This window comes from Toxotes jaculatrix, chromosome 6, assembly GCF_017976425.1.
Source record: "Toxotes jaculatrix isolate fToxJac2 chromosome 6, fToxJac2.pri, whole genome shotgun sequence".
Classification (NCBI taxonomy): domain Eukaryota; kingdom Metazoa; phylum Chordata; class Actinopteri; family Toxotidae; genus Toxotes; species Toxotes jaculatrix.
This window is the reverse complement of record NC_054399.1, coordinates 4185808-4211998: the sequence shown is the minus strand read 5'-3', so window position 1 is coordinate 4211998 and position 26191 is coordinate 4185808. Positions and strand designations below refer to the sequence as shown.

General features: G+C 39.6%; 6 protein-coding genes across 10 annotated transcripts; 2 read left to right on the top strand and 4 right to left on the bottom strand.

The window, feature by feature from the left end:
- Positions 1–662: 662 nt before the first annotated feature.
- pigx (phosphatidylinositol glycan anchor biosynthesis, class X) lies at positions 663–3101 on the bottom strand. The gene is made up of 6 exons (XM_041041142.1): positions 2946–3101; positions 2379–2469; positions 2154–2289; positions 1826–2039; positions 1289–1389; positions 663–1192 (listed from the first exon to the last, which is right to left on the bottom strand). The coding sequence occupies exons 1-6, from the start codon at positions 3007–3009 to the stop codon at positions 1055–1057; spliced, it is 744 nt and encodes a 247-aa protein (XP_040897076.1). The 5' UTR covers positions 3010–3101; the 3' UTR covers positions 663–1054.
- A 215-nt stretch (positions 3102–3316) lies between these two features.
- On the top strand, positions 3317–5148 carry cep19 (centrosomal protein 19). Its single transcript, XM_041041145.1, has 2 exons — positions 3317–3638; positions 4313–5148. The coding sequence occupies exons 1-2, from the start codon at positions 3509–3511 to the stop codon at positions 4657–4659; spliced, it is 477 nt and encodes a 158-aa protein (XP_040897079.1). The 5' UTR covers positions 3317–3508; the 3' UTR covers positions 4660–5148.
- On the bottom strand, positions 4949–10025 carry ing5a (inhibitor of growth family, member 5a). 2 transcript variants are annotated; one of them, XM_041041144.1, is made up of 9 exons: positions 9348–10025; positions 7999–8070; positions 7304–7470; positions 7028–7139; positions 6857–6956; positions 6555–6690; positions 6372–6433; positions 6192–6265; positions 4949–5086 (listed from the first exon to the last, which is right to left on the bottom strand). In XM_041041144.1, the coding sequence occupies exons 1-8, from the start codon at positions 9382–9384 to the stop codon at positions 6226–6228; spliced, it is 726 nt and encodes a 241-aa protein (XP_040897078.1). In that variant the 5' UTR covers positions 9385–10025; the 3' UTR covers positions 4949–5086; positions 6192–6225. The 2 variants fall into 2 exon arrangements, with proteins under 2 accessions (XP_040897078.1, XP_040897077.1); XM_041041143.1 differs by lacking the exon at positions 4949–5086 and having other exon boundaries at positions 5113–6265; positions 9348–10024.
- Positions 10026–10201: 176 nt separating this feature from the next.
- plekhb2 (pleckstrin homology domain containing, family B (evectins) member 2) lies at positions 10202–13624 on the top strand. Its single transcript, XM_041040213.1, has 8 exons — positions 10202–10339; positions 11092–11142; positions 11305–11457; positions 11571–11673; positions 11853–11892; positions 12260–12346; positions 13096–13210; positions 13288–13624. The coding sequence occupies exons 2-8, from the start codon at positions 11106–11108 to the stop codon at positions 13422–13424; spliced, it is 672 nt and encodes a 223-aa protein (XP_040896147.1). The 5' UTR covers positions 10202–10339; positions 11092–11105; the 3' UTR covers positions 13425–13624.
- Positions 13625–14831: 1207 nt separating this feature from the next.
- Positions 14832–20739, bottom strand: LOC121183235 (vacuolar protein sorting-associated protein 4B-like). Its single transcript, XM_041040212.1, has 11 exons — positions 20555–20739; positions 19248–19359; positions 18271–18415; positions 17480–17538; positions 17269–17388; positions 17028–17184; positions 16789–16937; positions 16618–16699; positions 16266–16485; positions 15790–15930; positions 14832–15692 (listed from the first exon to the last, which is right to left on the bottom strand). The coding sequence occupies exons 1-11, from the start codon at positions 20573–20575 to the stop codon at positions 15591–15593; spliced, it is 1308 nt and encodes a 435-aa protein (XP_040896146.1). The 5' UTR covers positions 20576–20739; the 3' UTR covers positions 14832–15590.
- Positions 20740–21192: 453 nt separating this feature from the next.
- Positions 21193–25884, bottom strand: ankrd29 (ankyrin repeat domain 29). Of its 4 annotated transcripts, none has more exons than XM_041040629.1 (10): positions 25765–25884; positions 25010–25120; positions 24618–24716; positions 23800–23898; positions 23414–23512; positions 22934–23032; positions 22637–22735; positions 21952–22047; positions 21654–21752; positions 21193–21562 (listed from the first exon to the last, which is right to left on the bottom strand). In XM_041040629.1, exons 1-10 carry the CDS (start codon positions 25774–25776, stop codon positions 21476–21478), a joined length of 900 nt encoding a protein of 299 aa, XP_040896563.1. In that variant the 5' UTR covers positions 25777–25884; the 3' UTR covers positions 21193–21475. The 4 variants fall into 4 exon arrangements, with proteins under 4 accessions (XP_040896563.1, XP_040896566.1, XP_040896564.1 ...); XM_041040632.1 differs by having other exon boundaries at positions 24951–25120; positions 25765–25853; XM_041040630.1 differs by having other exon boundaries at positions 25010–25117; positions 25765–25853.
- Between the last annotated feature and the right edge of the window lie 307 nt (positions 25885–26191).

Genomic DNA, 26191 nt, shown 5'->3' with positions numbered 1-26191 from the left:
GTGTGCAAAACTGCACCGCTAATAATCTTAGCTCTAATAACACCACTGGAAAGAATACGAGCACGTTGAAACGTAATAAACTGAATGTTAGAAGTTGAATAAAGTCGAAAAGCATTTTAGGTAATGTAGTTCAAGAACTAGAGGCTGTGAAGGAGAGGCTGGTTAAAATACACTTTTAGCTATGATAAAAAAGTTTAAAAACCCAGGCCCCTGCTGAAGAGCCTTTGAGTAATTTCTGCAAACTGGTCTGGGAAATATTTTTAATTAAATCATGGTCCTTCAACACGGTGCGCTATCTGTAGATTCTGAATCACGATACACTCTTTAATTATTAAATCATAACTGTACTGGGGCAGATTTCTCACGGTGTCATCTCTGAAACGGAGCTTGTCAGCTCAGAGAGTTTAATGTCATATCATCCAGATCAATGTGATAACAGTTTAACATGCGGGTTGCCTTGCCCATATAAGGTATGAATATTTCAAAGGGTCTAAATATAAGGCTATAGTTTTAATTATTTAGATTAAAAGAAAAAGAAAAAAGATTGCAGATATTTGTGTCTCATGTCATTCTTAGTTTGTTTGATTGATTTTTTGTTCAATTGTTAAAACTGGCTGTACATGTTTTATTTAAAGGAGTCTTTTCTTCATAGTCAGTGCAGTGTCTCAAAATAAAGGATTTAAAAAAAAAAAAAAAAGTTATGTCACTTAAGATAAAGAGCTTCCTACGAACATGATTGGTGGACACAACACATTCTTTAATTGTTTCAGCCTGAGTAAATAAACAAATGCCATCTTCCAGTATGCCCTGGGCTATGTTCATCTTTCTGAGACAAGATTATAATCGGCGGAAATCTTGTACAAAAAGTAGAGGACTAACCATAACAAACATACCCACCATAACTGAGGCCTGTTTCAAGAAGTGGGTTAACTATGTTATCTGGATTAAAACCTGGAACCTCTCCAATTATGAATCCTGTTTTCCTTGTGTGTCACCATAGAAGATGTTCAGTGCATCATAAGATCATGAATTGTTAAGCACAAGGTATGCTACACTAAATAATTTTATATTTCCACATGTATTTGGACAGTGCCACACAGCAGATCATTGTGATTAGAAGAGTTCCACCACATACAAGTATCACCAGAGACCCGTCACCGACTGGGAACTGTAAACTCATGGGGCCATGCTCCTGAAAAAAAGGAAAAGGAACAATGGATAATTAGTATAACAAAAAGTTTCAACTGTTTGTCCACTCAAGTTTTTGAGAAGATTTGAAGAAAACCACCTGCTGATGCTGGATTCTAACCCATGGACATGTGCTTGAATTGTCGGCAGTGCAAGGGGCATCCACGACTGTGTGAGGCTGTAAGTTGCTGAGCTGCATACCTAGGAGCAAGAAAGACATTGAGATTAAAGACATTCAATTTGCCAATTTCTGTCTCCAACTACTACATTTTTCTTTGCTGTGTTTCCAACAACCAATATGAAGGGCCTCTAATAGTCAAGTTATGGATATATTCACATATTGATTCAGCTAATAATGAAAATATTGGTAAAAAAAAAAAACAGCGCTTTCATTCATTTACCTGTTAAAGTAAATCTTGACCAAAAGAATGATCAGTTATTCTAACTTCACTTTCAAGTTATCAGAATCAGACTCCATAGTTTTTCATGGCTGACAGACGCATCACAGTACATTGTGAAGGAGCCCAAATATTGGTTTCCCAGCTGAACACTAAGGTGCTATGTGATAAACTTTTTTGGTTACTTGTTTCTGAGAAGACAGACATACATGGCCACAGTATAAAGATAACGTGCTTACATTTTTCAGTCCGCAGCAGCAGCTCTGGAGGTTGTATGTCGACAGATGTAAATGTTTTCCCAACAGAAGAGGGCTCGTGGTAGCGACCATGTATTGGAATTGTTACTTTTATAAGTCTGGGCGTTGGATCATCAGGGGTGGGATACACATAGGTGACAAATCCTGAAGTCTTGTGAGCAGGTATCTCTAGGTCAATGGCTGAATCTAGTAATATCTTAGAAAGATAACAAAAAAAAAATGATGTGATTAGTCATATTTATTACAACAAATACACTTTGCAATGTTTCTGCTTGCTTGCATTATATTAATCAAAGGTAAGAAGTGTCACCTGCCAATCACTTTGATCTCTCAGAGAGGCAAGTTGGTATGGATCAACGTAGACACCTCTGGGCCATCTATAAACCAGCAAAACTCTGACACCACTGAGCACATCAGGGCTGAGCTCAACAGTGGTTATCACCTCTCTGAAACATGACAAAAATCATTCACTCATTTATCTCACAATAAGCCTTTATAGATTGTTCTACCAGTAGTAAAACTACTCAGCCAATACCTGTGGAAACCCTTTTTACCAGTCTCCACTGACACTGATGTGGATTCAAGCCACTGCTTCAGAAGACCACAATGGTTCTCATTTGTCTCATCTGTAAAAAAGGTGTGAAGGGTGCACTAATCAAGACCACAGGACTAGACTGATCCTTCTTTTTATCACAAGTGTAATGGTGCATTTATGACTAATTTAATTAGTTTAAATTTTTTGTTAGCTCTGAAAAGCATTGAGATGAGGCTGCAGGAAATGTGGGTTCATAGGGAGCAGCCAGGTACAAAAGGTTTTTTGACAGGCAAATTAGTGTTGGGTATCCAATTGTCTAGTAACTACGGCAAGACCAAAGAAGGAACGAATTGGTTTGAATTTAACAGGAAAGCCATAAGTAATTTGTCATCCAGCAGACTGTTATATACACAGTTTTGAACTTGATCCTTAATGTCACTCTGTACTTTCAGCGTGGTAAAAGGGGAGACTGACTTCCTCTCATCGCCGTGTTGACCCTAAAATAACAGACGCTTTACCAAAACTGAGTTATCGGTTTTAGCTAGGAAGCGTAACAATGTACCTTACCCTTTCCGATCAAACAATGGCATGCTGCTAAACAGGTAAACACAGACAGCAATTTAAAATACATCAAAAAGGTAATGGCGAACTTTAACAATCTCTTGATAGTATTTATCTAAGTGCAACTCCAAAACGATCGCATTTGAATTGTTTACGGAAAAGGCTCATTAAGGACCCCTTTGTAGTTTTAGGGAAGCTGTGATCGTGCCTGACTAAAAGTGCATATAAAAGCAATAACTGCAATAACTCTAATATAAAAATTAAGATAAGACGTGAATTTCAGACGGTTGTTAATTAGTAATAACAGCCAATGAAATTAAAACAAGAGTGCATTAAAATATTTATACCAAATGTAGGCAGGCTTCGGCGAGGACCGAAAGGTCTAACATTAGCAAACGTTAGGCACCGATGCAACGTTTATTTATCTCCAAAGGCTCTGATTTGAGAGGATTTCGTTCCTAAGATGTATTAATGTATTAATTATTATGGATAAAACGCTGTAGTCATTTACCACTGATCGCCAAACGAAGACCAGCTCAAACAAGGTTTCCCCCAGACCTAAACAGAAGATGAGCTTCGAGGCAAAGCGATGTGGAGTGCAGTTCTCCCCTCCCTCTATAGTTTTAATATATCAACACACGGAAACCAAAAAGTTGAGAAAAAGAATCATACCTGTGCGGAACTTCTCAAAGTACTCCGGTAAGGCAAGATAATTATTTTGTTACTTACACATACACTACTACTCAACCACAGTAATCTCAGTCCCTTGTCCGAAGTCAGAAGATGTGAGGATAGTACTCACATCCCCAGTAATGTTTTTGTTTATCATCTCCTTATTTTACCAGAATATTAGGTTCAGTTTAGACTGCTTGATGGCAAAGTACCACAGGCTTTCAGACTGGATTACCAGCCAGTGGACAGTGGGCAAATGCCACCGGACCCAGGTTTACTGTTTGACAGTTAGTCTGTAGTAATTTGATTGACTGCAGTTTGGTGGGAACATGCATCACAAAGGGCCCCTTCATTTTTATTTTACCTTAAGACCCTGTTTTGTCCTTGCATCAAAATTTGTATTATTTGATATTATGCTTACACTATATCATATTCCTAAATAAATGTGCTTGATCAAACTATAACAAACTAACTGGGCAAGAAGACTTCCAACATAAAAGTACATAGGTTCTATAACCTTGGAAAATAAAACAGTGAACTTGTATAGGAAGCTGTGTGGCAACATAATTTGTACATAATTCTCATAAAGTGAGTACAACAGGATGCCCATTGGGGCCCCGCAATAGGTTCGTCCTCTGTCATAAATTTTTTCATCACCAGAGTGGTTTGGATCTTTGATATATTCTCTCCGTAACCTCCAGACTATAGCATGGCTGCTGAAAGGCTGAAGAACCACCCTAGGCACAGGGACTACCTGGAGGGGGTGTCTCAGAGCCAGCTAGAGAAACTTCACATCATTCTGCGAGATCACATGCAGGGCTTCAGCCTGGAGCACAGCCTGGCCTCATTCCACTTCAACCCTGATGAGGACTTGAACAAACTGGATGATGAGGAGTTGGCTCGCAAGAAGGGCCAAATGGACAAACTGTTTGAGAAGAACCGCAAGCACAAAGATGATCCTGACTTTGTTTATGACCTGGAAGTGGACTTTGGCAAGACCACACAAGAAAAGTGCAGTTGGGATGATGAGTCTGATGATGGATTTTAGAACTGTTCGACAGTGCTTTCCCACACTTTCTCCAAATCACTAAAGACAGTTTTTTTCCTGCTTACCACCAGTGATATCTGGCTAATTTTGACATCTCCACTGTTCTGTTCAACCCCAAAACAATGGAAGTGAAAAGATGCCATTCAAGCCAATCAAAAAAGCAGCACAGAGTCTCCAGAATCAATATGTTGGTTATTCTGAATTATCCACTGATCTTGCTGTCGATACTTCTCAGTTTTTGTGCTTTGTTAGAAAATATAAATTGTCAGTGAAATCAGCAAGGTCTTCGTGGTAATAGGGAGACGACAGTAGTTTCTACATGGTTAGATATCATTCGGTATACATGATTTGTGAATTACATGAAACCTGAGAAATGTTTGTGACTGTCCTGTGGTCCTTTTACACACATAGCAAGTTCCACTTCAAACTGCAACAAAAGAAATAATGCATTAGTAATAGCGTATATTTATTTGGTATAAAATACTGAATTCTGCAAAATACAAAGACTTTGGCTCTTTTATTTGTGGCTTACACCTAAGTGAGTGATATTCACAGTTGAGTATGAAAAAAAGATGCTAAAATACTATTAAATAAAATTTGAGCGTTCACCAATAAGTAAGCAATACAACAAATATATCTTTGGAAAAAAACTGTCCACAAAATATTGTTTCATATCATACAAAATATATATATATATATATTCATATATGGTTTGAAGCGATGTACTATGGCCAAGTTTTAGATGAGATAAACTATATTATAAAACCAAGCCTGCAGTGTCAAACCTCTTCAGGGGACAATTTCATTCAAAGTGCTTAAATACCTCATTCAGTTGACAAGACACACTGACTGACTGACCATTAGTACCACAATACATTCAAAGATGTCGCAGGTTTTTTCGAAAATCAGTAAAATGAATTTACATTGCTTGTTTGGTTTAAGCTAATCAAAACAATTTTTTCTTAAAATTGGTATCAATTGCAGTCATTTATGCAGTGCTGATGTATTAAGGAGGTAGTAACTGAAAATCTGACACATAATTCCTTTTACCACTATTATTTGAGTGGATTTAGGTGTTTAAAACTGTATTCTCAGCAGGCCGTTAATTTGTTTAAAAAATAGTTCTTTATAAAATTGATATTTCAAGTATACTAAAGCCACAATCCAGGATTTCTGAGTATGTTAGTAATGACAATATATACAGTATATGACTTGAGGAGAAGAACTTTCTGATTGGCAATAATCTGTGTAATGTAAACTACACTGCCTTGGCCAATTTACCCAGAGTACACAAATATTATATCAGTGAATGAATCATTTGGAAGCTAATGGAAAAAGAGTCATCTTAAGATCCAATAGCACAAACAACGTTAAGCCAGTAGATGGAGATAATGTTTCCACAAGTGTAGCTATACTCCAGATCCGGATTAGGCCTTTGGGAAAAAAGCTGTATGACCCACCCTTACTATGGAGAGTGACAGGAACTGAAATACATATATATTACACTATTAAACTACACCAAAAATACGTACATGATTAGTTAAGTATTTCTGGAAATAAGAAATCTCATTTTTTCTTCCTGTCTTGGGTGCATCTCGGACAAAACCTGAAAGATTTGAGAGAGAAGAGGGAAAAAGATGTTAAGAAACAGAGGAATTTCAGGAGATATTAAATAAAATAAACATCCTTTTAACTACTTAAAAGGATCCCACCATTTTCCTTTGGGTTTTGTCGCAAGATCAACACAAGCAAAGTGAAACCACTCAATCGGACACTGAAATCAAAAATGAAAAAGTATTTTGAGTCTCTAATGAAAATAGGTGATCAAACAGGTTTTCATAATAAAGATGTGTCAGATTTAATTTTAGCAAAATAGAAAAACCATGGAAACCTACATCTGGGTTATCACATCCAATCATCTCCCCGTATGACACCTGATGGCACAGACAGTATGTGGGCTCATTGGGATCGACTGGCATGTCCAAAACATCTGATGGCTGCATCGGCAGAAGAGCATCACTCAAGTCTGGGCTGAAAGACCAACATAATATATAGAGCATGATTAGAATTAAACATAATTAAACTAAGGTTGAAATTAGTGAGTCACTGGCAGCCTGAATAAACACTGGGTGTGTGAGTTGTGCAAGCTGGCACCTAGTAAACCCTTGGCCTGACTGAGCCACTAGCCACTTGTTACCTGTTTTTAATTTTTTTCTTTCTGGGAGAATCTTCATCAGAACCTTTCCTTCCTCTTCCCCTGGATCCACGTTTCTCTCTCAGGCCCCGGGAATCACCTTCTATGGAAAATATTAACATTTACAGATGTACGTACATTCGTTTTGCAATGTCTTTCAGTTACCCAACTTACTTTTCAGTGTTCTTCCCTCTGTACTTTCGTAGCCGCTCACTTCCAGTTTCTCCTTTAGCTCATTCTCAAACCGCGCCAGATCTGCATCCAGTCTGCGGATGTGTTTGTCCACCTATGGTTAAAGGATTTTATGCAGATTAGAACCTGACGGTGTGTGAGGTAAACTAATAAATACATTGTGTGTGACTTAAAACACAGTGTGCCTTTCTTTATATTCAACAAACTGACTATACAAAACCTTGAGACCAAACACCGGTATGTCTGTTTCAGACTAACCATTTCATATGTCTGCATCGCAAGCTGGACTTTGTCATCGCTGAACTCTTTGCACTTGCTGTAGGCATTTTGGATCTTCTGCAAATGTTCCACTCTCTCTTCTGAGGCCAAGTTCTTCACATTCGCTATGTACTCTTCTGCCAGTTTGTCAATCTCCCCTTTCTTTTCTGCACAACAACAGGATTATTACAGTGCTGGGAAAACAGTAAAAACATTTAAAATGTACAACACAATAATAAACTTAAAAGGCCCTGCAGGACCAACACTCGCACAGATGTTTTCAGTTACTGTAGCCAACAGTCACTGTATTTCTCCACAGAGGACATTTTGATATGTCAAAACACACTGGTGTAATTAATAATTTAAAGTTTAGGTGTGTTAGATCCAAGGTCCTGATATTGTACATTCTGACTCACTGGCCTTGTTTACTGGGACAGTTTATGGAATTGACCCATCATTAATGTTACCACTTAAACCTACGCTTTTGTTTCAGTGACCAGTTGCAATATCTGCCATGAAGTTACCAAATTTCACAAAAGTGAAACTCAAAGAGGCACTACTTAAGATGATGCCAATCAAGTTCAGTCTGTGTACGCCCACACGGCCCTGAGAAGGTCAGGCAAAATAGCTGATAACATGTGCGTGTAGGCCATTAGCCTGTGAATAATAATAATTTTATGAGATTAAATGATCACCTTCAGTCCTGTTGTCCAGGTCCCGCATTAAAGTAAAATTTCTCTGTAGCTCACATGGTAGGTTTTCAATACCTAGGAAAGAGAATGACATAAGTATGAAGGAAATTAAGATGTTATTTTTCCAGTAAACTGATGATGATGATGTCACTCAAGGTACTGTTTTTTTTTCATATTAAACCTGCAATAATTCCTTCTTTGTTAGCAATATTAAATCACTGTGACCAAAACCAAAAACTGTCACAGCTCTGCAGCACTTTAAAACCTCTTGCAGTTCACTGTTTTTATTGTGTGGTTGAGTCTGCACTGCTCAGAAACATAGACGCAACAAAATGCACTGTGCAAAATAAAATATATAAATGCCGTTTTTAGACCTATGAGGGGCGAATATTATTAGATAAACTGCAAACTACTAACTATCAATTACATACTAAAATAAAATTTAAATTGTGGTACATGAATCAAATACAGTGTATGTTTTTAAACCACTTAGAAAAATATTCTGCTATAAAAAAGCAGAGGAAAGAACTGCCATTAGGTGCCTTACAAAGCATTCACCATCACTTACATGTAACATGCATGTGGGTTGGTTTTTTCTTTTTTTTTTTTTAAATCACGAGCTGCTCTTGAGTTCAAGATGCCTAGACTGCTTTGGGACGTCTGCGCAATGTAAATCTGAATATGCGAATATGCCACGTATTATATTTAACAACAAAAAGAGACGTGGGTGAGCTGGTACCGACCACACTAAGACTCGCGTCCTCTCTCGCAGCGTGTCAGTGTTTGTGTGCTTACTTTGCGTGACGCACTTCAAACACCCCGCCCCGGCGCGTAAATGGTTACGGGAAACGCGGTTACCAACAGGTTACAAATGCATGTCGTTTACCATTATAAAGCAAACACAAACGCAGACTAAAATGAACACCGTTCAAGAAAGTTGACTGTGACGTTAACATATCAAACAACCTTATATAACCACTGCTACTTACCTAGCTATTAGCTATATCGATGTGACAGACTATGAAACGCACACCGCCCGCTAGCTAACTACAGTTAACTCTGTTAATGAGTGACGTTAGTCCCACTAAAGGTTATACTAGCCTCTGAGGGAAATTAACACTCAACATGGAGAGTTTGCCTAACTTTATTCAACGAAAGCTATATCGCGATGCTAATTAGTTAGCTGGCGAGCTAACCGTTAGTAACCTAACAGCCACTTGCTAACGGATGGTGCTGCTATCTGTCATCCACCCAACGAAAAAGTCTTCAACATAGTCAAACTAAACAAACATCAAACAGACATGACATGTGAACAATGTTGATACTAGTACACTGTATTCCCGGATACTCACTGTCAAGATAATGTTCCAAGTATATTGCAGTCGCCATTTCAGTTTAGCTATTTAGCTTCTGCGTTGTTCTGGTTAGCTCTCAAACTGTTGGCCGGAGAGCTGTTGGGCTTGTTTTGTACTCCTAGGTTGCCCGTTGGTAAGAGGTTTGGAGATACTTGATTCTATCTGCGGTGGTAGGCTTCTCCAGGCGGGAATAAAACAACGCTCACTACTGCAGAGAAGCAGAATCAAGTTTCCCTCCAGCACACATGTACTCAGAATCCGTACAGGATACAAATTCTCCGCTTGTGTGAGCTTGTGACTCGCATGCGCAGCGGATTGCGGTGTCTCCAGCTGTTATGTGCGAGTCGCATACAGCATAAATCGAACAAAACATTTCCCAGACCAGTCAGTTAATCTCAGGAAATATGTTTGCCTCATTATCCCCATTGCTACAGTGCCCACTGCAGCGTATACATCTTATTCACTTGATCTAACTCCTCACAGTGTTTTCTTCACTCAGTTGAGAAAACACTTATTTCACCCGGGCAAAAACCCCAAAGCGAATATATCATAATCATCTGACGGCTGATGAATTTCATTAGGCCAAACAGTCCCCCGCTCTGACGGTACACACCCTTATAAACAGCTATTTACACATGGCTCGTCCATCATGTGAGAGCAAAACGAAGAACGGAACCTTAACGAGCGCGCCCTCGCCGCGTTTGCTAGCACTTTCGGACGCCGTCAGCTGATGAGTTACGTCATCCAAAACAAACGCCCCCCCCTCCTTCTCCACAGAGGCTGAACATTCGTGAAGATGCTCCGTGGGCGGGGCTAACGAAAACTTTCGAGGAGAAAATAAGGGCAGTGTCCGGGCTGTGTCCTCTCAGTTTATCGGTCATGTTTTTTTCGCTCCAAGGAGGGCATCGTCTTTTGTGTACATCTCACTTCCGTGTTTCCCTATCCTCACGAAAGGGTCTAGCTTTTTGCTCAAGTACGCAAACGATCGAGTAAGTAACCAACATACACACTACCTTTACAAATTAATGAACTGTTGTCGTTGGCTAAAAGGAGCAGTTTTAGTGCTTTAGCTAACCATGAACACTGAACTTAATAGGTCAGCTTGCTACTGGTATGTTTATTCTAACCACGTTAGCTGACTTCGATTAATGCTACGTTATACGGAACACAAGCTTAAGTTAGCAGTTGCTTGTAGATATTACTCGGTCTCTGTGCTTACATTATTCAACACGTTATCCCCATTCCAGATTGTATAAATAAGAAATGAGAAAACCTTTTCACAAGTGGCCTATAGTTACTTGAGGCTAATATCAGTTACCGTTAGGTTCGGCAGCCACCGTACCGTGAGGGCCAAAATAAACAACCGACAAACTGATCGGTGTTACTTTAACATAAAAGTCCTGGCACTGACAACTATTTACAGTTATGTTCTGCTTGGGTGGTATTGCATAAACATATGGTGTCAATGTTTCTGTACACCTGCTCATATTAAGTTGCACAGTCAAACCTCGTTAATGCCTATTGTTGTTGTTATTGTGGCCTTCAAACTAGACCATTGTGTTCTTTTTTTAAAATATAGCTTTTATATTTTGTTCAAAAATGTCTTTGTGAAAGTATGCTAATAGTGCTAACAGTCACGAGGTTTGCGTTGCTAAGCCACGCCCAGTCACCAGCCTTTAGTTTGCTTCATTACCAAACAGATACTTATAACACACGTCTTATATGTCTTGTACTGTTACAGGTGTTCCTTCCAAGATGGCTATGGTGAAGAGTGGTTGGCTCCATCGACAAAGTAGGTTGTCATAAATACAAAGCTGAAACAAATCTAACAGATTTTTAATAAATATTGTCTTATCTAGAGGGTAAGAGATGGTGTGGCATTTGGTTTGAAATCCTGTGTAAGTAAATTCAGTTTGATCTGAACTTAACGTAATGTATTCTTTTTACGTTAAAGGTACCATACTGCGTAGGTGGAAAAGAAACTGGTTTGATTTGTGGGCTGATGGCCGACTTGTTTTCTATAATGATCAACAACGCCGTGACATGGAGGATGATATTCACATGAGGGTCGACAGCATTAACATCCGCGGCTCTGCTGCATGTCAAGGTACCTGTCATCTGTTGCGTGGTGACGTGATTGGCTCACACTTACAGCATTAACTTTTACTCTTTCTTTTAACCCTGTCCCCTTTCTGTTTGTCCCTCTATGCTGCTTCTCAGAGCTGAACCCACCAGAGGGGAAGACGCGCGATGCCTTGCTCCAGATAGTGTGCAGAGATGGACGGGTCATCAGTCTGTGTGCAGACAGTGCAGATGATGCTCTGTAAGACAGCACGTACATGCCGTGCCATTATATCTGTTTGATGAATTATCTTGGCCTCTCTCTTTTTGTTTCCGTGTTGGTGAAGTTGAATGTTTTAATTTGAAATATTCAGTGTCTGTATTTTCAGCACAGACATTAATTTAATTCCAAGATGACATGGTTTCCACTTTTTGTTGCAGGGCTTGGACCATGGCACTTCAGGATGCCAGAATTAATGCAGTGAGTTTTTCTGCTACATCTTACATTATTGGGGTTTTGCTTTGTTTACCAGCAAAAGAGTAGGGAGTTTCAATCTTTATCTGTCTATAAACTCTGAGTTACACCTTTTGAAAATATTTTACTGTGAACTAAGACAGACTCAGAACATAAGATTGGAGGGCAGGGATATTGTCCTTATAGGTTTCTGACTGTGTTAGACAACTCTCTTCTCTTTGTCATCATCTGTTATAATAACCTAAATACAGTTGAAGAAACTGCCTTTACAGGGTCTTCTCTGCAGTTTCCTTTTTCCTTTACGTCATGCAGCTCAGTTTTGCTGGTGTACATTCTCCAATTTCAGGTGTTTTTTGGTTTTTAATATTTTTAGGTGGTTGCTGCTCCTCAGATCAGCTTTGCACAGGAAGTGATGGCATCTGCTCCACCCCCTTACTCAGAATATGCTCCCCCACCTCAGGTAAAAGACATAAACAGTGTGCCAGTGAGCCTCTGAACAGAAGTTTTTTCAACATTTTACAGTAACAATTTGTATTTATAATAATGAGTTACTGTTTACATGTATAACAGCACGCAAGGGAGTTTCTCCTTGCCGCTGTCGCCAAGTGCTTGCTGTTTGGAGAAATGTTTGGTCTCTTTAGATAATTTTATAAAGAGTATGGTCTAGACCTGCTCTATGTGGAAAGTGCCTTGAGATAACTTCTGTTATGATTTGGCGCTACATAAATAAAACTGAATTGAAAATTATGTTAAATTCACAAAAAACAGAAATATTTGATTAGATTTTCAAGTATTGGTGTGGTAATTTCAGGCAAAGGAGAAATATGAATAGTAAAACGCTTTGAATTCATCTTTTTATGATAAGATTGTGGTGTGTTCATACTTTTACATGTGAATGTCACATTTAATCACAGTATACATTCTACTGTGCAGTTTGGCTTTGTTTGACATGATCATTCTTAGGAGAAAACAGCCACAAAGCTTGGCAAAATCTGAAAGTAAATGAGTGCTACATAACAAATAATACTGTAGTAATCTGCCATCTACTGGTCTGGTGATGGAAGTGTTTTAAAATGCCATTAGCTAGTTTTTGTGAAATTACTGTAAAGGAGGATTCTTTTAGTCTTGTGAAGGGTTTGTTAGCATTGACATCCCACAGAGGATCAATAGAGTCTCTCTAACTCTCTCTTTTCTGTCATGTTTCACCAGGCTTATGCTCCAGGCCCATATGGAGACTATGCTGCACCTCCTCCACATGCTACTCAGATTGTGTACTCTGCTGACAGGCAGCCCTACGCTGTTGCTTATCCGTATCAGTACCAAGGTAAATATTTCTCAGCACATGTGCATAAGTAAACTGTCATGTTGAATGCATGAATCATTTTTCTGCTCTCTCTTTAGGTGGGTACCCTGCCGCTGGAGTGAACCGTGTTATTATTCGGGAGCGCCGGCACGATGATGGGGGAGATGTAGCTTTGGGCATGCTCGCTGGAGCTGCGACTGGTTTGGCACTCGGCTCTCTCTTCTCCGTCTTTTAGTGTCTTGATTAACGTACACCTAGTAGCACATCGTTCCCCCTTGTTTTCACAGCATTTGGCTTCTACTTTGTGCCATCACATGAGTTGGAGTGAAATATGTCTGTTGGGCTACTTCCATCGATGAAGCATGATTGTGATGGGCAGACAAATTACTCTTTATATGCCCTATATATACATTAAATACTGTTAGCACTTTCTCAGATGCCCCGTGTGGCAGTTTCCCTCTCCCCTTGTGTTGTCTGAATATGAATGTTCTTAACCAAAAAATACAACATTTATTCACTTTTACGAGTTATTTAAATGACAGGAAAGATGCTACTCCTTGTATGTACACTTCAGGTCCTCTGAGCTAATGTCTCAGTCAGGTTTGTTTCTGTTTCATGGAGCGCATTTGTCCTATATTAGCAGAATTATCTTAACTGCCAGAAATTGGTGTTTTTTGTTTGTTTTTTTACAGGTTTTGTGTTCATGTGTTTGCTGTACCTTATTTGACTTTGTTTTACACGTTTTACTTGTCCATTTTGGTTGTGAATGTTTTCAGTGTTTCCTCTGCTCCTCGGGTTATTTGTGGTAGCAGCAGGCCGAGGTGAGAGCCACGTAAAGAGGAATGTGTACACACAAAGCAATAATCACGTTCATTGTAGCATTTATGTAGGAAGGTGGTTGCAATTTTTGGGTTGTGATGCCTTGATGTTATCTTCACCACAAGTAAGTCTGTGTATGATGAAACACTGACAATTACATGATGTGCTTTGAAGTGAAAAGGGACGTCACTCCTCTTGACTCATACATATATTTGCATGCATTATTTATGGTCCTTTTTTTTCATTGGCAGCTGTTGAATCATACTTTTCAGTTGAAGTGTGTATCTACAGGTCTTAAATTGATGTGAAATTAGCTCTGTTTCTCTTACCAATGTACTAATTTAATGATGATTTACCCTGCATTTAAAATAAAAAATAGATGACAGTTAACTAAGAGATGTATTTTAACAATTAAATATATTCACATAGGTAACAGTGACTCCTGATTTTTGTTTGTTTGTTTTGTTTATTTAACCCTGAGAGCTTTGTTCACAGAACATGTCATTTAGGATACAAAAGTGCAAATGACCCCCTTAAGTAATATTCATGTAACCAAAAAGTAACCTCTATAAACCCCAAAAGAAAGTCTTCAGTAAAGGCATATTTCTAATCAAAAGGCAACACAGTTTGAGCACATTTACAGGATCTATAAACAGTTCAGAACATAACTGACTATTCAAGTCTGAAAGTTGAAAGTAGAACCTGTGCATAGGCACTGTTGCTCAATGTCTACACACATAAAATTCAGATATGCTTTTAAAAGCATTATTGTACAATATTTTAGGTGTCCCATAAAATTCAGAAACTGCAGAAACCCAGAAAACCCTTTTTGAAGCTGGTAATGCCAACTTTGTATGTAGTACAGTTTATTCATTGATGTTGCTTTTAAAATGGCCTCACACCTGAATGTGCATAATTACATCCCTCAAACTGAGCAGGTGTCAATCCAAAAGAATCATTCAAAGGTTACTTAGATGTTTGAAAGAGAGTGGGCTTTCAAAGTGTAAAAGTATAAGTTCACATTTACAAAAATCCCACCCTGAGACTAAGTCTATTTAGCCTAATACAAGTCCCCCTTAGACTACAACAGGAGGTATGTAGTGTTGGAAAGGTACATTTACCCACTGTAGAATCACCACTTACACTACACTGACAGACAGAAATTATCCTTTAAAAAAATAAAGAGAATTTGGTTTGAGACATGCAAGATAAAATCAATAACTGAAAGAAATATGAAAACTTGTGTAGCAAATGTGTGGATGTAAACATGAGCCTCAGTGGATTGATATAATAAATAGGAAAAAGTTGATTAGTATATTGATTAGTATAGTTTGAAAAGTAATAAAAAGGCTTTTGATCACCAATTAATCGTGTAAGTCAGTTTTAAGAACAGTAAGCATTTGCCGTCATAGCAGTTAGTTACTTTAATGTATACTTTGGGTACAGTCAAACTAAGAAACTAAGAACTTTGGCTCCAGTGGCCTTTTATATACCTAAAGACTAACTGATCAATCAAACCCATAACTGACAGAGGAATTAACTGTGAGTTGTAGTCCTATGCATGAGTAGAGTGTGAATAGTGCTACCCCTCTTGACCAAAATCTTCAGTAAACTTCTTCAGCTTCTCCAAGTCCTGCTCATTCACTGTTGGCTTGGTGTTTGTCTGTGACCTCAGCATGTCAGCCTGTAGTGATATGTTTTTATTTATTTAACACTGGTCCACAGATGACCTTTTGTAGAATTTTAAAACATGTCATTTTCTTTTCTGAGTCTGTTCTTACCATGGACACGACTGGTTCCAGAAGTTTCTCCCCAGGAACGTCCATCCATGTCATCTGTACGGCGTTGGGATCCCCCGGAGAGCATGGAGTCAGGAGGTCCTCCACCACGACACCCGGATTGTTCCATGATGAGCCCCGAACCTTAATTAGAGCGTATGTGTGTGGACAGACAGAAAGTTTAGGGTGAGAAGGAGAAAATGTTTTATAACATAAATCTTTTTCAGATGATGTTTTATTATTTTTTGCCATTTGGTGGCAGCAGAACAAGCTGTAAACAACAACACTGAACCTGTTACCAGCCAGTTGTTTATTTACAGATAGAGCCGTTGTGGAGTAACATCATCATTCATTCAGAGTCATTATTGTGTCCATCTGATAAATTTAACTTCACTCTGTTTTTCGTCTGGATTCCCAAAAGGTTTGAAATAGCACAGGTAGGATAACAAGAACAGGTGAAGAACAGGCGTTGCGTTTACCTTTTTGAAGTGAGTGGCTGACTGAACCTTCCTGACAGGCTGCATGAGGGCGTCCCTGACAATAATACTGATGTCAGCCCCAGAGTAGCCCTCTGTCTTTTTGCCCAGAGTGATGAAGTCGGCCTCCGTCAGGTCATTGGGGGTGGATCCCAGATGCAGTTTGAACATGAAGGAGCGGGCGTGTTCTTCAGGCAGAGGAATGTAGATTCGCTTTTCAAACCTGAGACACACACAAAAGATTTTAACCCCTTAAATCCAGATTGTTTTCCCTTTATATCTGGTCTAAAAACAGTTGTGGACTGTGCCTGAGAGGTGACTGATTAGAGGTTATTTTAATATAAGTCAAACTAACCTCCTCCTGATAGCAGAGTCCAGTGTCCATGGTATATTTGTGGCTCCCAGGACCAGGATTCCCTCATTATCATTTCCAACACCTGAGAGGAGAATGACATTCCTGCTCTTATAAACAACGTACTGCTTTTCAGATCTGAACTGAGGTGATCAGGTTTCACTTCCCGCTCACCCTGCATCTGAACGAGGAACTCCGTCTTGATCCTGCGCGCTGCCTCGCTCTCGTTCTCGCTCCTGGATCCACAGAGGGAGTCGATCTCATCAATGAAAATGATCGATGGTTTGTGTTCTCGAGCTAAAGTGAACAGGTTCTTCACCAGCCTGGGGAAAGACAGAGGTGGAGAAGCAATACATGTTTATTAGAGTCAGTTTCCCATCATGTTCTCATCATATAAAGAACTGGAGTCTCACTTTTCGCTTTCCCCCAACCACTTGGAGACGAGGTCGGAGGAGGAGATGGAGAAGAAGGTGGAGTTGTTGGCTTCTGTGGCCACTGCCTTGGCCAGGTAGGATTTTCCTGTTCCTGGAGGGCCAAAGAGAAGGATCCCCCGCCAAGGAGTTCGCTTTCCTACACAAATAGTAATTGTATTATTAAATACTATCCACATCAACACAGTTATATCACAAGGTTTAAAGCTGAAGGTTTTCAAACCTGTGAACAGATGAGGGAATTTGATAGGCAGGATGACGGCTTCCTTTAAGGCTTCTTTGGCCCCTTCAAGTCCAGCTACATCGTCCCACTTGATGTTTGGCTTTTCCATGACAATGGCACCTACGAGAAATGAGTTTGATAAACACTTTATAGACTGAAGTACTCACCTGATGTATGTATCTTAAAATGAATAAAATGCTGCATAATTCACCTGAGAGTTGATTTTGGAACTTCTTCTTCTCTTTGTCTTCCCCTTCATCACTTTCACTCCTGAAATTTAATGCAAACAGATCACATGATGATTTATTGACACCTTAGTGAACAGTAAATGATGTTTTACATTTACCGTTTATTAAAGGTCCCATTGTTTCCTAAAAAGGAAATGATAAGTGTAAAATCTTATGAAGATTCTTGGTAAAATTATAAGGAAAATGGAGGCAGTGTTCAAAACACTGTAAGTTAAATAATTCCCATTTAACAGAAACACATGCTGAAGTACAACATGTTCAATATTAAATGACTGTGAATGAAAATGTGAGTTTAAATGTATCAAAGTGAGTCAGAATTTAGAAAATAAACTACTTCTTTAAAAGTTAAAGGTGCCCTGTGCAGATTTTGATCACCAGTAGTTTCTATGAGTGGGACTGCATTTTGTTTGCTGCAGTTTTCACAGTATTCCCCTGAACTATAGGTGGCAGTAACTCGCCAAGAAACACAGCAATGCACCAACAAAAGCAGAGAAGAAGACTGTAACTATAAGAAATGGTCTTTGCAAATGAGGAAGAAAATGAATTTGACGCATTTGTTAGACCTTGAGAACACATGCAATGTGTTTTGGTGACTAACACAATATAAAAATACAAGAAACAAGAAAACTCCACAGAGCACCTCTAACAAAACGAACTAAACTCAAACAACCCAGAACTTTGTCCCTATTTTCCCTATTATTAGCACCAATTCACACCAATTTTTTACACAAAACCTGTGATATTAACTTCTCACCCTTTGTCATCAGACTCTTTGACAGGTTTGGATGGAGGACTCTTCTCCTTCTTCCTCAGATATTCCTTCAGCTGCTCGGCTCTGTCCAGGTAGTCGGCACACTTGACCCTGATGCTCTGCTTTGCTCTCTCACCCTGAGCCTCATCTGAAGCAACAACACAGTAGGGGCTCTACATTAACCACAATGTGGCGTAGAGCAGCATGAACTGAACACACAGCTCACAGTTTATATGACCACATCAATCCAACACGATTTCAATTTGGTGTCATTTGCATGTGATTAAATAAAGGTAAAGACAGTGGATAACCGTGTGTAATGGCGGAGGACTAAGACGCCGCGCTTCTCGAATCCGCAGGTGCAGATTTATCAACATACAGGGTTTATCAACACACACTGATGCTGCAGGTATTTAACAAACGGAAGGAGAAGCTTTTCACATACATGATAAATCAGCTGTGGAAAACAGATAGGGTAAGAATGACTCAAACGCATTTACAAATAATTACAGACGGATTTACCAACATTCCTACTTTAAGCACCATAAATGCTAATGTTTCATTTATACGTTCCTACTGGCTGTTAGTCAAAATGGTTTAATTGCATTTTCAGCATTATTCCATGTTTAGTTTCCCTTGTGCCAGAAAGACATGGTTCAGAGATGTCAATTCTTAGTGCAAAGTCTACAACACATTTTTCACCAAAATACCGACAACTTGCTTTGAGCTGCCTCATTTGAATGAACCTCACATCTGTTTGCACTTCTCCTCTCTCCTGTGTAACATGCGCTCTGTGATTTTCGAGTTAGGGAAATTACCAAGCTGTCGGAGTGCTGCATACGTCGGTTTTTGCGCCACCATGAAAATGGGGCCCCGAGTGACTTAGATCATGAGTGTGCAGAATAATGAAGCGTAAAAGCATAAAATCACAGAAATGCTGTAAAAATCAAACACAGATCGTCACACGTCAGGTTCCTTACACTTGACAACATGAAGGAAGTACTGCACTGCATGCTGATAACATCTGAGTGCTTCTTCATAGTTTTTGGCTTTGTCTTCCTCTGCAGCTTTGCTGGCCAGATCTATAGCTTTCTGTGAACAACACACAACATAAAACAGAAAGATTTAAGCTACAACCTTCTACTGAGGCACCCTTTAAAAGCTTTATACGTAGTAATTAATGGTGTTATTAGTGACTTATGAATTGATTTATGAATAATGTACACATGCGTTATTATAAGAGGCTTATGATACAAACAACTTTTGGGTGTGATAAATCCTTTAGACTGGCGTTCATTTATTCCATGTGATAATAATGTTGTTATAAATCTTCACAATTCATTAAATAATACTCACCAGTTAAAATATTAATAAAGCCATTAGTTATACATTTAAAGAATTTATAAAAAGGTCCATTAGTGGAGAGCAGTACTGAAGAGACACTTGTAGAATAAATACTCAATCATAAACTTAAGTACAAATATGCAATATCACCAGCAAAATGAGCTTAAAGTATCAAGTATTCTTCAGAAAAACAGCCCCTGACTGATATATTACTATAAATTACAATACTAATGGTTTTATGATTGTTATGTGGATCAGTATAAACAATCATAATATGCTTGTTATATATAGTTCAGTAGTTCAGTCCAGTGGTTCACAACCTAAGGGTCAGGCCGCGTCCCACAGGTCACAAGAAAGATCTGAGGGGTAGCGACATGATTAATGGGATGGGAAAGAAAAAAAAGTTCTACTACACAAATTTATATTTTAATTTGTTTCTTTTTTAAGGGGTCACAAGCTAAAACGTTGGGGACCACTGGTTTAATGTTCAGCAATGTAAAAAAAAAAAAAAGTAAAATATAAATATAAAGGAAACCAGCCACAAAACCTGTCAGATAAATGTATGTTCTGCCTGAAATGTAGTGGAGTAGAAGAAGAAGCGTAAAAAGGAAATACTTCATCATCAAACTTTTACTTCAGTATGGTACTAGAGTAAATGTGCTCAGTTGCTTTCCACCAACAAAAGGGATTTTTCACACTTATTAATAACCGATTAACTGATCCATGAAGCATTACTTTATGATTTAATAACCATAATAAAACCATTCGTTGTTAATTAAAAACAAAGTTACCGACTTCAGTTCACCTTTAAGATGAAGAAGTTTAAATGTTAGAAGTTTTGCTCGTAGTTTGATCATTTAAACCGATTAAAGCTGAGAGTCTCTTCGTCTCCTCTGATTTAAAACAGCCTTATGTAACAGCTTTGTCAAAGTTTGTCACTCACCTGTAAATTACCACCTGCCATCAGCGCTTGTAATGTCGGTCCAACTTTTGCCCGTCGTTTAAAAATAAAGCTATAAGCAGTCTCTCTCTCTCGTCTTTTAATGCTATTTGCTACTTATGTCTCATTTTTTAACAGCCTCGGTCCTGACGGTTTCTCTCTCTCTCTTCCGCATCAACAACAAGCAGGCTGTCATTTCCGCGGTGGTCACGTGACAGTGTTATCGTCTTCTTGAACAGCTGCTGTATTTTATCTGATATTTCATTCACGTTTTTGAAACAAGTACGATCATTCAAGGTCACTACATAGATGTTAATATTTACAATTAATTGTTTTACTTTGTAAAAAAAAAACAAAAAAACAAAACGGAGAACAATTCAACCGCACTACAGGTGAGTTACGCAGGTGTGTACCTGACAATACTGACCTCTGGTGAATATTACTCATCAGAACTAATTCATAGTTTTTCTGTAATATGTAATATGTCCTTGCTTGCGCAACTGCACGTTTCCCACTGCAAAGCCTGCAAATACTTATGACTTTTCAAAATAAAAGAATCCTCATCCAGCACATAAATGCACAGCGCCAGTCCTGCGTTAAATAACAAATTTACACTTTATTACATTTATTAAAAAGGCAAATAAATAGTGTGCAAAATATCTAGAAATCTTACCACCTGGGGATAAACAAAAATAAATGAATATAATGTATAACACCAGTGTAAAGGAGATGATGCATGTGGCATTTTGGTTGCACATTGTGTTTCTAAGTATTTAGTCCAGGTTTATTCAACATATGATAGCAGTGAGAAGCAATGTTTAGCACATGTTGTGTTTGTATAGATTTGTCACTGTGTTGTAGCTTTATTTTCCTCTCACATCAGTGCGGTACAGGCAGGCATGACAGCAGGGGTCTGGGTTGTTATCAGCTGTCTCTTGCAATTAAGTTTTTTGGATGTAAAACTTTGAGGATGCGATCACTCTTTGTAAGATCTGCAGGGAGTTCATTATTCTGTAAAACACACGTGAGAAAAAGTTCATAAGCTCAAGTTACTTATGTTCTGTTTGTTTATCATCTCATCTGTCAAATGTAAATGCCTCACCTGGTTGGGTAGTGTGGGGTCTGCGTTGGCCCCGAGCAGCAGCAGAACAGTTCGCAGATTTCCACCCATAACAGCAGCATGAAGGGCAGTGGAGCCATTCTGGAGAGAGCGAATAAATAGGGATTTTGTTACCTTCAGACAGACAGAGCCAGGCTATCTGTTCCCCGTTTCCAGTCTTTAATGAGAGTGTTATCAATCTTCTCCTCTGACTCTCAGCAATAAAGCAAATGTGGTTATACACGCAGAATGTCCAGATATTCCTCTGAAAAAGAACAACCTCTGTAACAGTATCCTCTACCTTGAGAAGGCCGAGCGAAGGAGAAAACTTAAGGAGCTCCTCGATGACGCTGCTGTGTCCCTTTAATGCAGCTTTGAATAACGCTGTTGATCCATCCTCAAGAGGGAGAAAAGAAAACACTGCAATTATTTTGTATTAATCTCCACTCAAGGTCCACTTGCTTGCTTGCTATGTAGCTTTTATTATGTTATGGAGGAACATTATCATTCATTTGTAGTCGTGGGTCCATCTAGATGAACATAGATGGTGCTGGGATGTTTGGGTACAGTGGGTTTTATAGAGCGGTTGAACTCAGCTCCATAACATGGCTGAAAACACTTTCAAAACAACGAGCTGAAAGATGATAAATCCTTTCACACACAAGTAGTCATATGATCCATTATTAATGTAAAATATTGATTATAGCAGCTTCAAAGGGCTCTGAATAATGAAAGGTTTGAAAAGCCACAGTTGTGTGTGATGTGGTTGAAACCTGGCAAGTAAATGGAGATTAACTGCTGTTTGCTCTGAGAGTGAGCTGCGAGCCTCTGCATACAACTGTTACTCTACATCATATATTCACTTTGGCAGCGTAGGAAAGCTGCTGACTAGTCTCGTGTGTGGACATGGTGAGGGAATTACATCAATAAATAAACTCCTTATGTGCACTTTTATGTAGTTTAATAATTCCAAACGAACAACGTACTTGTCTGTCAGCATCCCGATCTGCACCACGTAGGAGTAGCACCTTCACCACGTCACTGTGACCCATCTGTGCTGCCATCCACAGGGGGGCAGTGCCATCCTGGAAAACACGTGGATGAGGAGGGGGGGGGTTGCAACGACGAAGTACATAAGAGGGAGGAGGTGAAAGGAAAAAAAGAGGATTATGCAGACATAGAGAGACAGGGAAATGAAAGAGGAGCTGTAAGCTAAAGAGGGAGAGGCCGTGTGACTGTGTCCTTTAAATCCTTCAAAATGCAAAAAAAGGCAAGGACATTACCTCCCTCGCTTGGTTAACCTTGGCACCAGAGGCAAGCAGCTGACGAATCACGGTCACATGACCCCCCTGGGCAGCGAGGAAAAGAGGGGTGGCTCCATCCTGAAAGAAGACACAAGAATCATCTCATACACAGGGTAACACTTGTGTCCTGTACTTTGTTAACTGAAAACCTGTCTGAAAAACTTCCTATGAAGCAAAAGTGTATTTATAACAAATTACTGTATAACTATTATTTCATAAATGTACGTTTGTGCTGTCAGTTTTTTTTTTCCACAGCCTAAGGACAGACACTAATCTTGCTAAATGTCAGTCATGTCTGACTCAGCAGTCTGCAGAAACCTGAGAGGCTGGATTCCAGCTGCTGGGATATTATGTGAAACTAACCATCAGACAAGGAGGCTTAACATAGGGCCATGTAGGGAGACTGACAGTGAGAGGAGACAGGCCTAAAGAGAGGGCGAGGATGAAAAACGGGCTCACTTTCAGCTGATCATGAACATTGGCTCCATTCTTCAGCAGGGTGTCCACCACCTTGGAGTGTCCATACTGAGAGGCGACGGTGAGAGCCGTGCCACCGTCCTGCCACAAAAACATGAGGATACGCAAGAAAAACCAGATATTTTAAGTAACAAGCTCCATTCAGCAGAATGAAAAGGGGAAAAAAGGCTGAAAGTCAGTACTGAGAGCTGCAGAGAGAACGTATCTAAGGTAGCAGCCTGAGCAGCATATTCTGTGCATCATTTTTGTCTCTTTATCTCTACACGAAGCACTCTGAATCACAGTCTGAGATAACAGCATCACAGCATTCTCCATCACACCCAGTATTACAAAGACACGGATGCACGTCACTGTGCCCTGCAGCATACCTTCGTCTGGAATTCAGTGGAGGCACCGAATTCAAAGAGGAGCTTCACGACGTCATGGTGTCCCTGCTGGGAGGCGAAGAACAGGGCAGTAGAACCTGTCTGGAGAGGGTGATAAAAAAAGATACTGCTGATGTCATTATACTTCAACTTTACTCCAATGATGAAAACAACTTTTCATGTTTAAATGAATTTGAAATTTGGAATTCAAATTAAAATTTCAAATTAAGGCCTTGTTCAGGACTCTGTGCTCTCACAGTTTTTTGCCTCAAGGTGTTTTCTGATAGCCAAACTACTTTTCAAATAAAAAACACTTTACTGACACTTTATTTAAAGGAACAGTTTGACATTTTATGGAATATGCTTATTGCCAAGACTTAAATAAGACAGTTTATACCACTCTCATGTCTGTGCACTAAATATGCATGTATCGAGAGTTAGCTTAGCTTATCACAGTTACAGGAAACTTGTTTAGCCAGTACAAAGCCTAACAACAACCAATCACCGTTTTATAAGGATTATGTGCAGGACTATTTCTATTTCTAGCTGCTGGTTAGCTTAGCACACAGACTGGAAAACAGGGGAGACAGTAAAGCTGGCTCTGACTGAAGGTAAAAAACATCCACCTACCAGCAGCACTAAAGCAAACTAATTAACAAATCATATCTTAATCCCTCGTTAGTCCCAAGACAAAAAATGACAGTTTGTGGTTTTGGGGGATGGCACTGCTTGATTACAGGTTCACTGCGACCCTCTGCAGTTTTTACCCCAGACAAATTTGAGATTGTTTCCATGGGCTTGTCATGATTTTCCCATCATACCTCTCTCTGGTAGTTGATGTCGGCTCCTTGCATGATGAGTTCTTTGACACACTCATAATGGCCGCTGTACGACGCCACCATCAGCGCTGTCGTTCCATACTGAAAAGAAACATGCAGATTATAACTTTGACCTATTAAGGTGACGCGCTGAAAACCACTTTAAATGTGGTGACACAGCTACTACATTATGGAGTTTTTCCAATTTAACACATGACACCCTCACCCTTTATTATGATGGCAAAAAAAAAAACATAACACGGATGTGACATCACACACGCACACACACACACACACACACGCACACACACACCACAACTCTGGTTCTCTCCCTACCACAGGTGGGTTATGGTTAAAGCGAGCAGCTGAGCAGCCAGGACATGCAGCGTTCATACACTGTCTCTGCAGTCTGCGTCCACGCGGCCGCTGTTGAGCAGCAGCTGAAGTAGAGCCAGGTTCCCCTTCCTCGCTGCCCAAAACACGGCATTAGCCAGGGGTGTTTCCTTCTGGAGAGTAAATACACACAACAAACACTGACCTTAAACCACCATTATGGCATTACACACACTGACAGTAAACCACATACAGTAAAAACAGTAGAGAGCACAGTAGAGAGCAAGAGGTGCAGAGGTTTAGAGTGTCTGGTTATGAATGACAGGCAAGTCACCAATCAGGTGTGTCATATGATAACCAAACAAACACACGCACGAGCGCACGCGCATGCACACACACAGACACAGACACACACACACACACACACCTAAGAACAGACTGAAGGGATTTGAATTAAACTTAGTATTATTGCATCAAACACTGAATGTACCAATACATACACGCACAGTTACAGGTTAATGTGTGAAATTCAAGTAGGTCCACAGGCCATAGGATACCCTATTATACCCCCCCACCCCCCCACACACACAGACTGGAGCTAGACTGTACGACTGCATTAAAGTCAGTAAACAGACACTTTAATCTCAGCTCACACCGGTTTCCTCACGCTGACTTACAGATAAATGCACCACGTCGTTAAATAAACCCTGAAAATGAACAAGTCTACAGTTAAAGAGGAAGCAGGTGTGATCTGTTTTCTCATTGTGGGGCCTCTGGGCTGCGTGCCGAGCATGATGGATGGAAAAAGCAGGTTTACCTTAAAAGACATCGCGCAGACCTCATTCGTGACTCATGTTTCTTCCTGCGCACTCATTCATTAGAGTCGATGCTGAGCTGAGCTACTCGCCTGTTTTGCCGCACTGTGTTTGGGTGTTGGCGGCGCCCGTTCGGGGACATAATAACAGGCAGACGGTCAGCTGAGCTCATCCTCTGCAGTCAGTGCTGCACGGAGGCACTCAGCAGGCCGCCGGGGGGCGCTGCTGCACGCACACACAGTCAATGTGGAGACAGGTGGATGAATATAATTTAAGTAACCAAGTAGATAAAGATTTTTGCCTTTAAAAATGCAAGAAAAAAAAAACACCCTGATGAACTGCATTGCTTTGTTTTAATTACTTCACAGTTCAAGGTCCAAAGATGTGAAATCATCCATTATTTGACAAAAATTTAAAGATTAGAGAAAA

Bases quoted from the DNA above. Each gene is read 5' to 3' on its own strand.
- cep19 (XM_041041145.1), top strand. From the start codon at position 3,509: ATGAGCTTCGAGGCAAAGCGATGTGGAGTGCAGTTCTCCCCTCCCTCT. The intron at 3,639-4,312 runs GTAAGGCAAGAT...CGTAACCTCCAG, and splicing joins GAACTTCTCAAAGTACTCCG to ACTATAGCATGGCTGCTGAA.
- pigx (XM_041041142.1), bottom strand. From the start codon at position 3,009: ATGTATTTTAAATTGCTGTCTGTGTTTACCTGTTTAGCAGCATGCCAT. The intron at 2,040-2,153 runs GTGACACTTCTT...TATCTTTCTAAG, and splicing joins GAGATCAAAGTGATTGGCAG to ATATTACTAGATTCAGCCAT. The intron at 1,390-1,825 runs GTAAGCACGTTA...TCTTGCTCCTAG, and splicing joins GCTGCTGCGGACTGAAAAAT to GTATGCAGCTCAGCAACTTA.
- ankrd29 (XM_041040629.1), bottom strand. The intron at 23,513-23,799 runs GTATGCTGCAGG...TTTTTGTGGCAG, and splicing joins CCACTGAATTCCAGACGAAG to GACGGTGGCACGGCTCTCAC. The intron at 21,563-21,653 runs GTGAGGCATTTA...TGTGTTTTACAG, and splicing joins ACCCCACACTACCCAACCAG to AATAATGAACTCCCTGCAGA.
- plekhb2 (XM_041040213.1), top strand. From the start codon at position 11,106: ATGGCTATGGTGAAGAGTGGTTGGCTCCATCGACAAA. The intron at 11,893-12,259 runs GTGAGTTTTTCT...TAATATTTTTAG, and splicing joins AGGATGCCAGAATTAATGCA to GTGGTTGCTGCTCCTCAGAT. The intron at 12,347-13,095 runs GTAAAAGACATA...ATGTTTCACCAG, and splicing joins AATATGCTCCCCCACCTCAG to GCTTATGCTCCAGGCCCATA.
- LOC121183235 (XM_041040212.1), bottom strand. From the start codon at position 20,575: ATGGCAGGTGGTAATTTACAG. The intron at 16,700-16,788 runs GTGAGCGGGAAG...TTCTCCTCTCAG, and splicing joins GTTCCTCGTTCAGATGCAGG to GTGTTGGAAATGATAATGAG. The intron at 15,931-16,265 runs GTAAACGCAACG...GCTCTAATTAAG, and splicing joins CAGCCACTCACTTCAAAAAG to GTTCGGGGCTCATCATGGAA.
- ing5a (XM_041041144.1), bottom strand. From the start codon at position 9,384: ATGGCGACTGCAATATACTTGGAACATTATCTTGACA. The intron at 7,140-7,303 runs GTTAGTCTGAAA...CTTTAACCATAG, and splicing joins CGATGCAGACATATGAAATG to GTGGACAAACACATCCGCAG. The intron at 6,691-6,856 runs GTAACAAGTGGC...TTGGTCTTTCAG, and splicing joins AAGAAAAAAATTAAAAACAG to CCCAGACTTGAGTGATGCTC.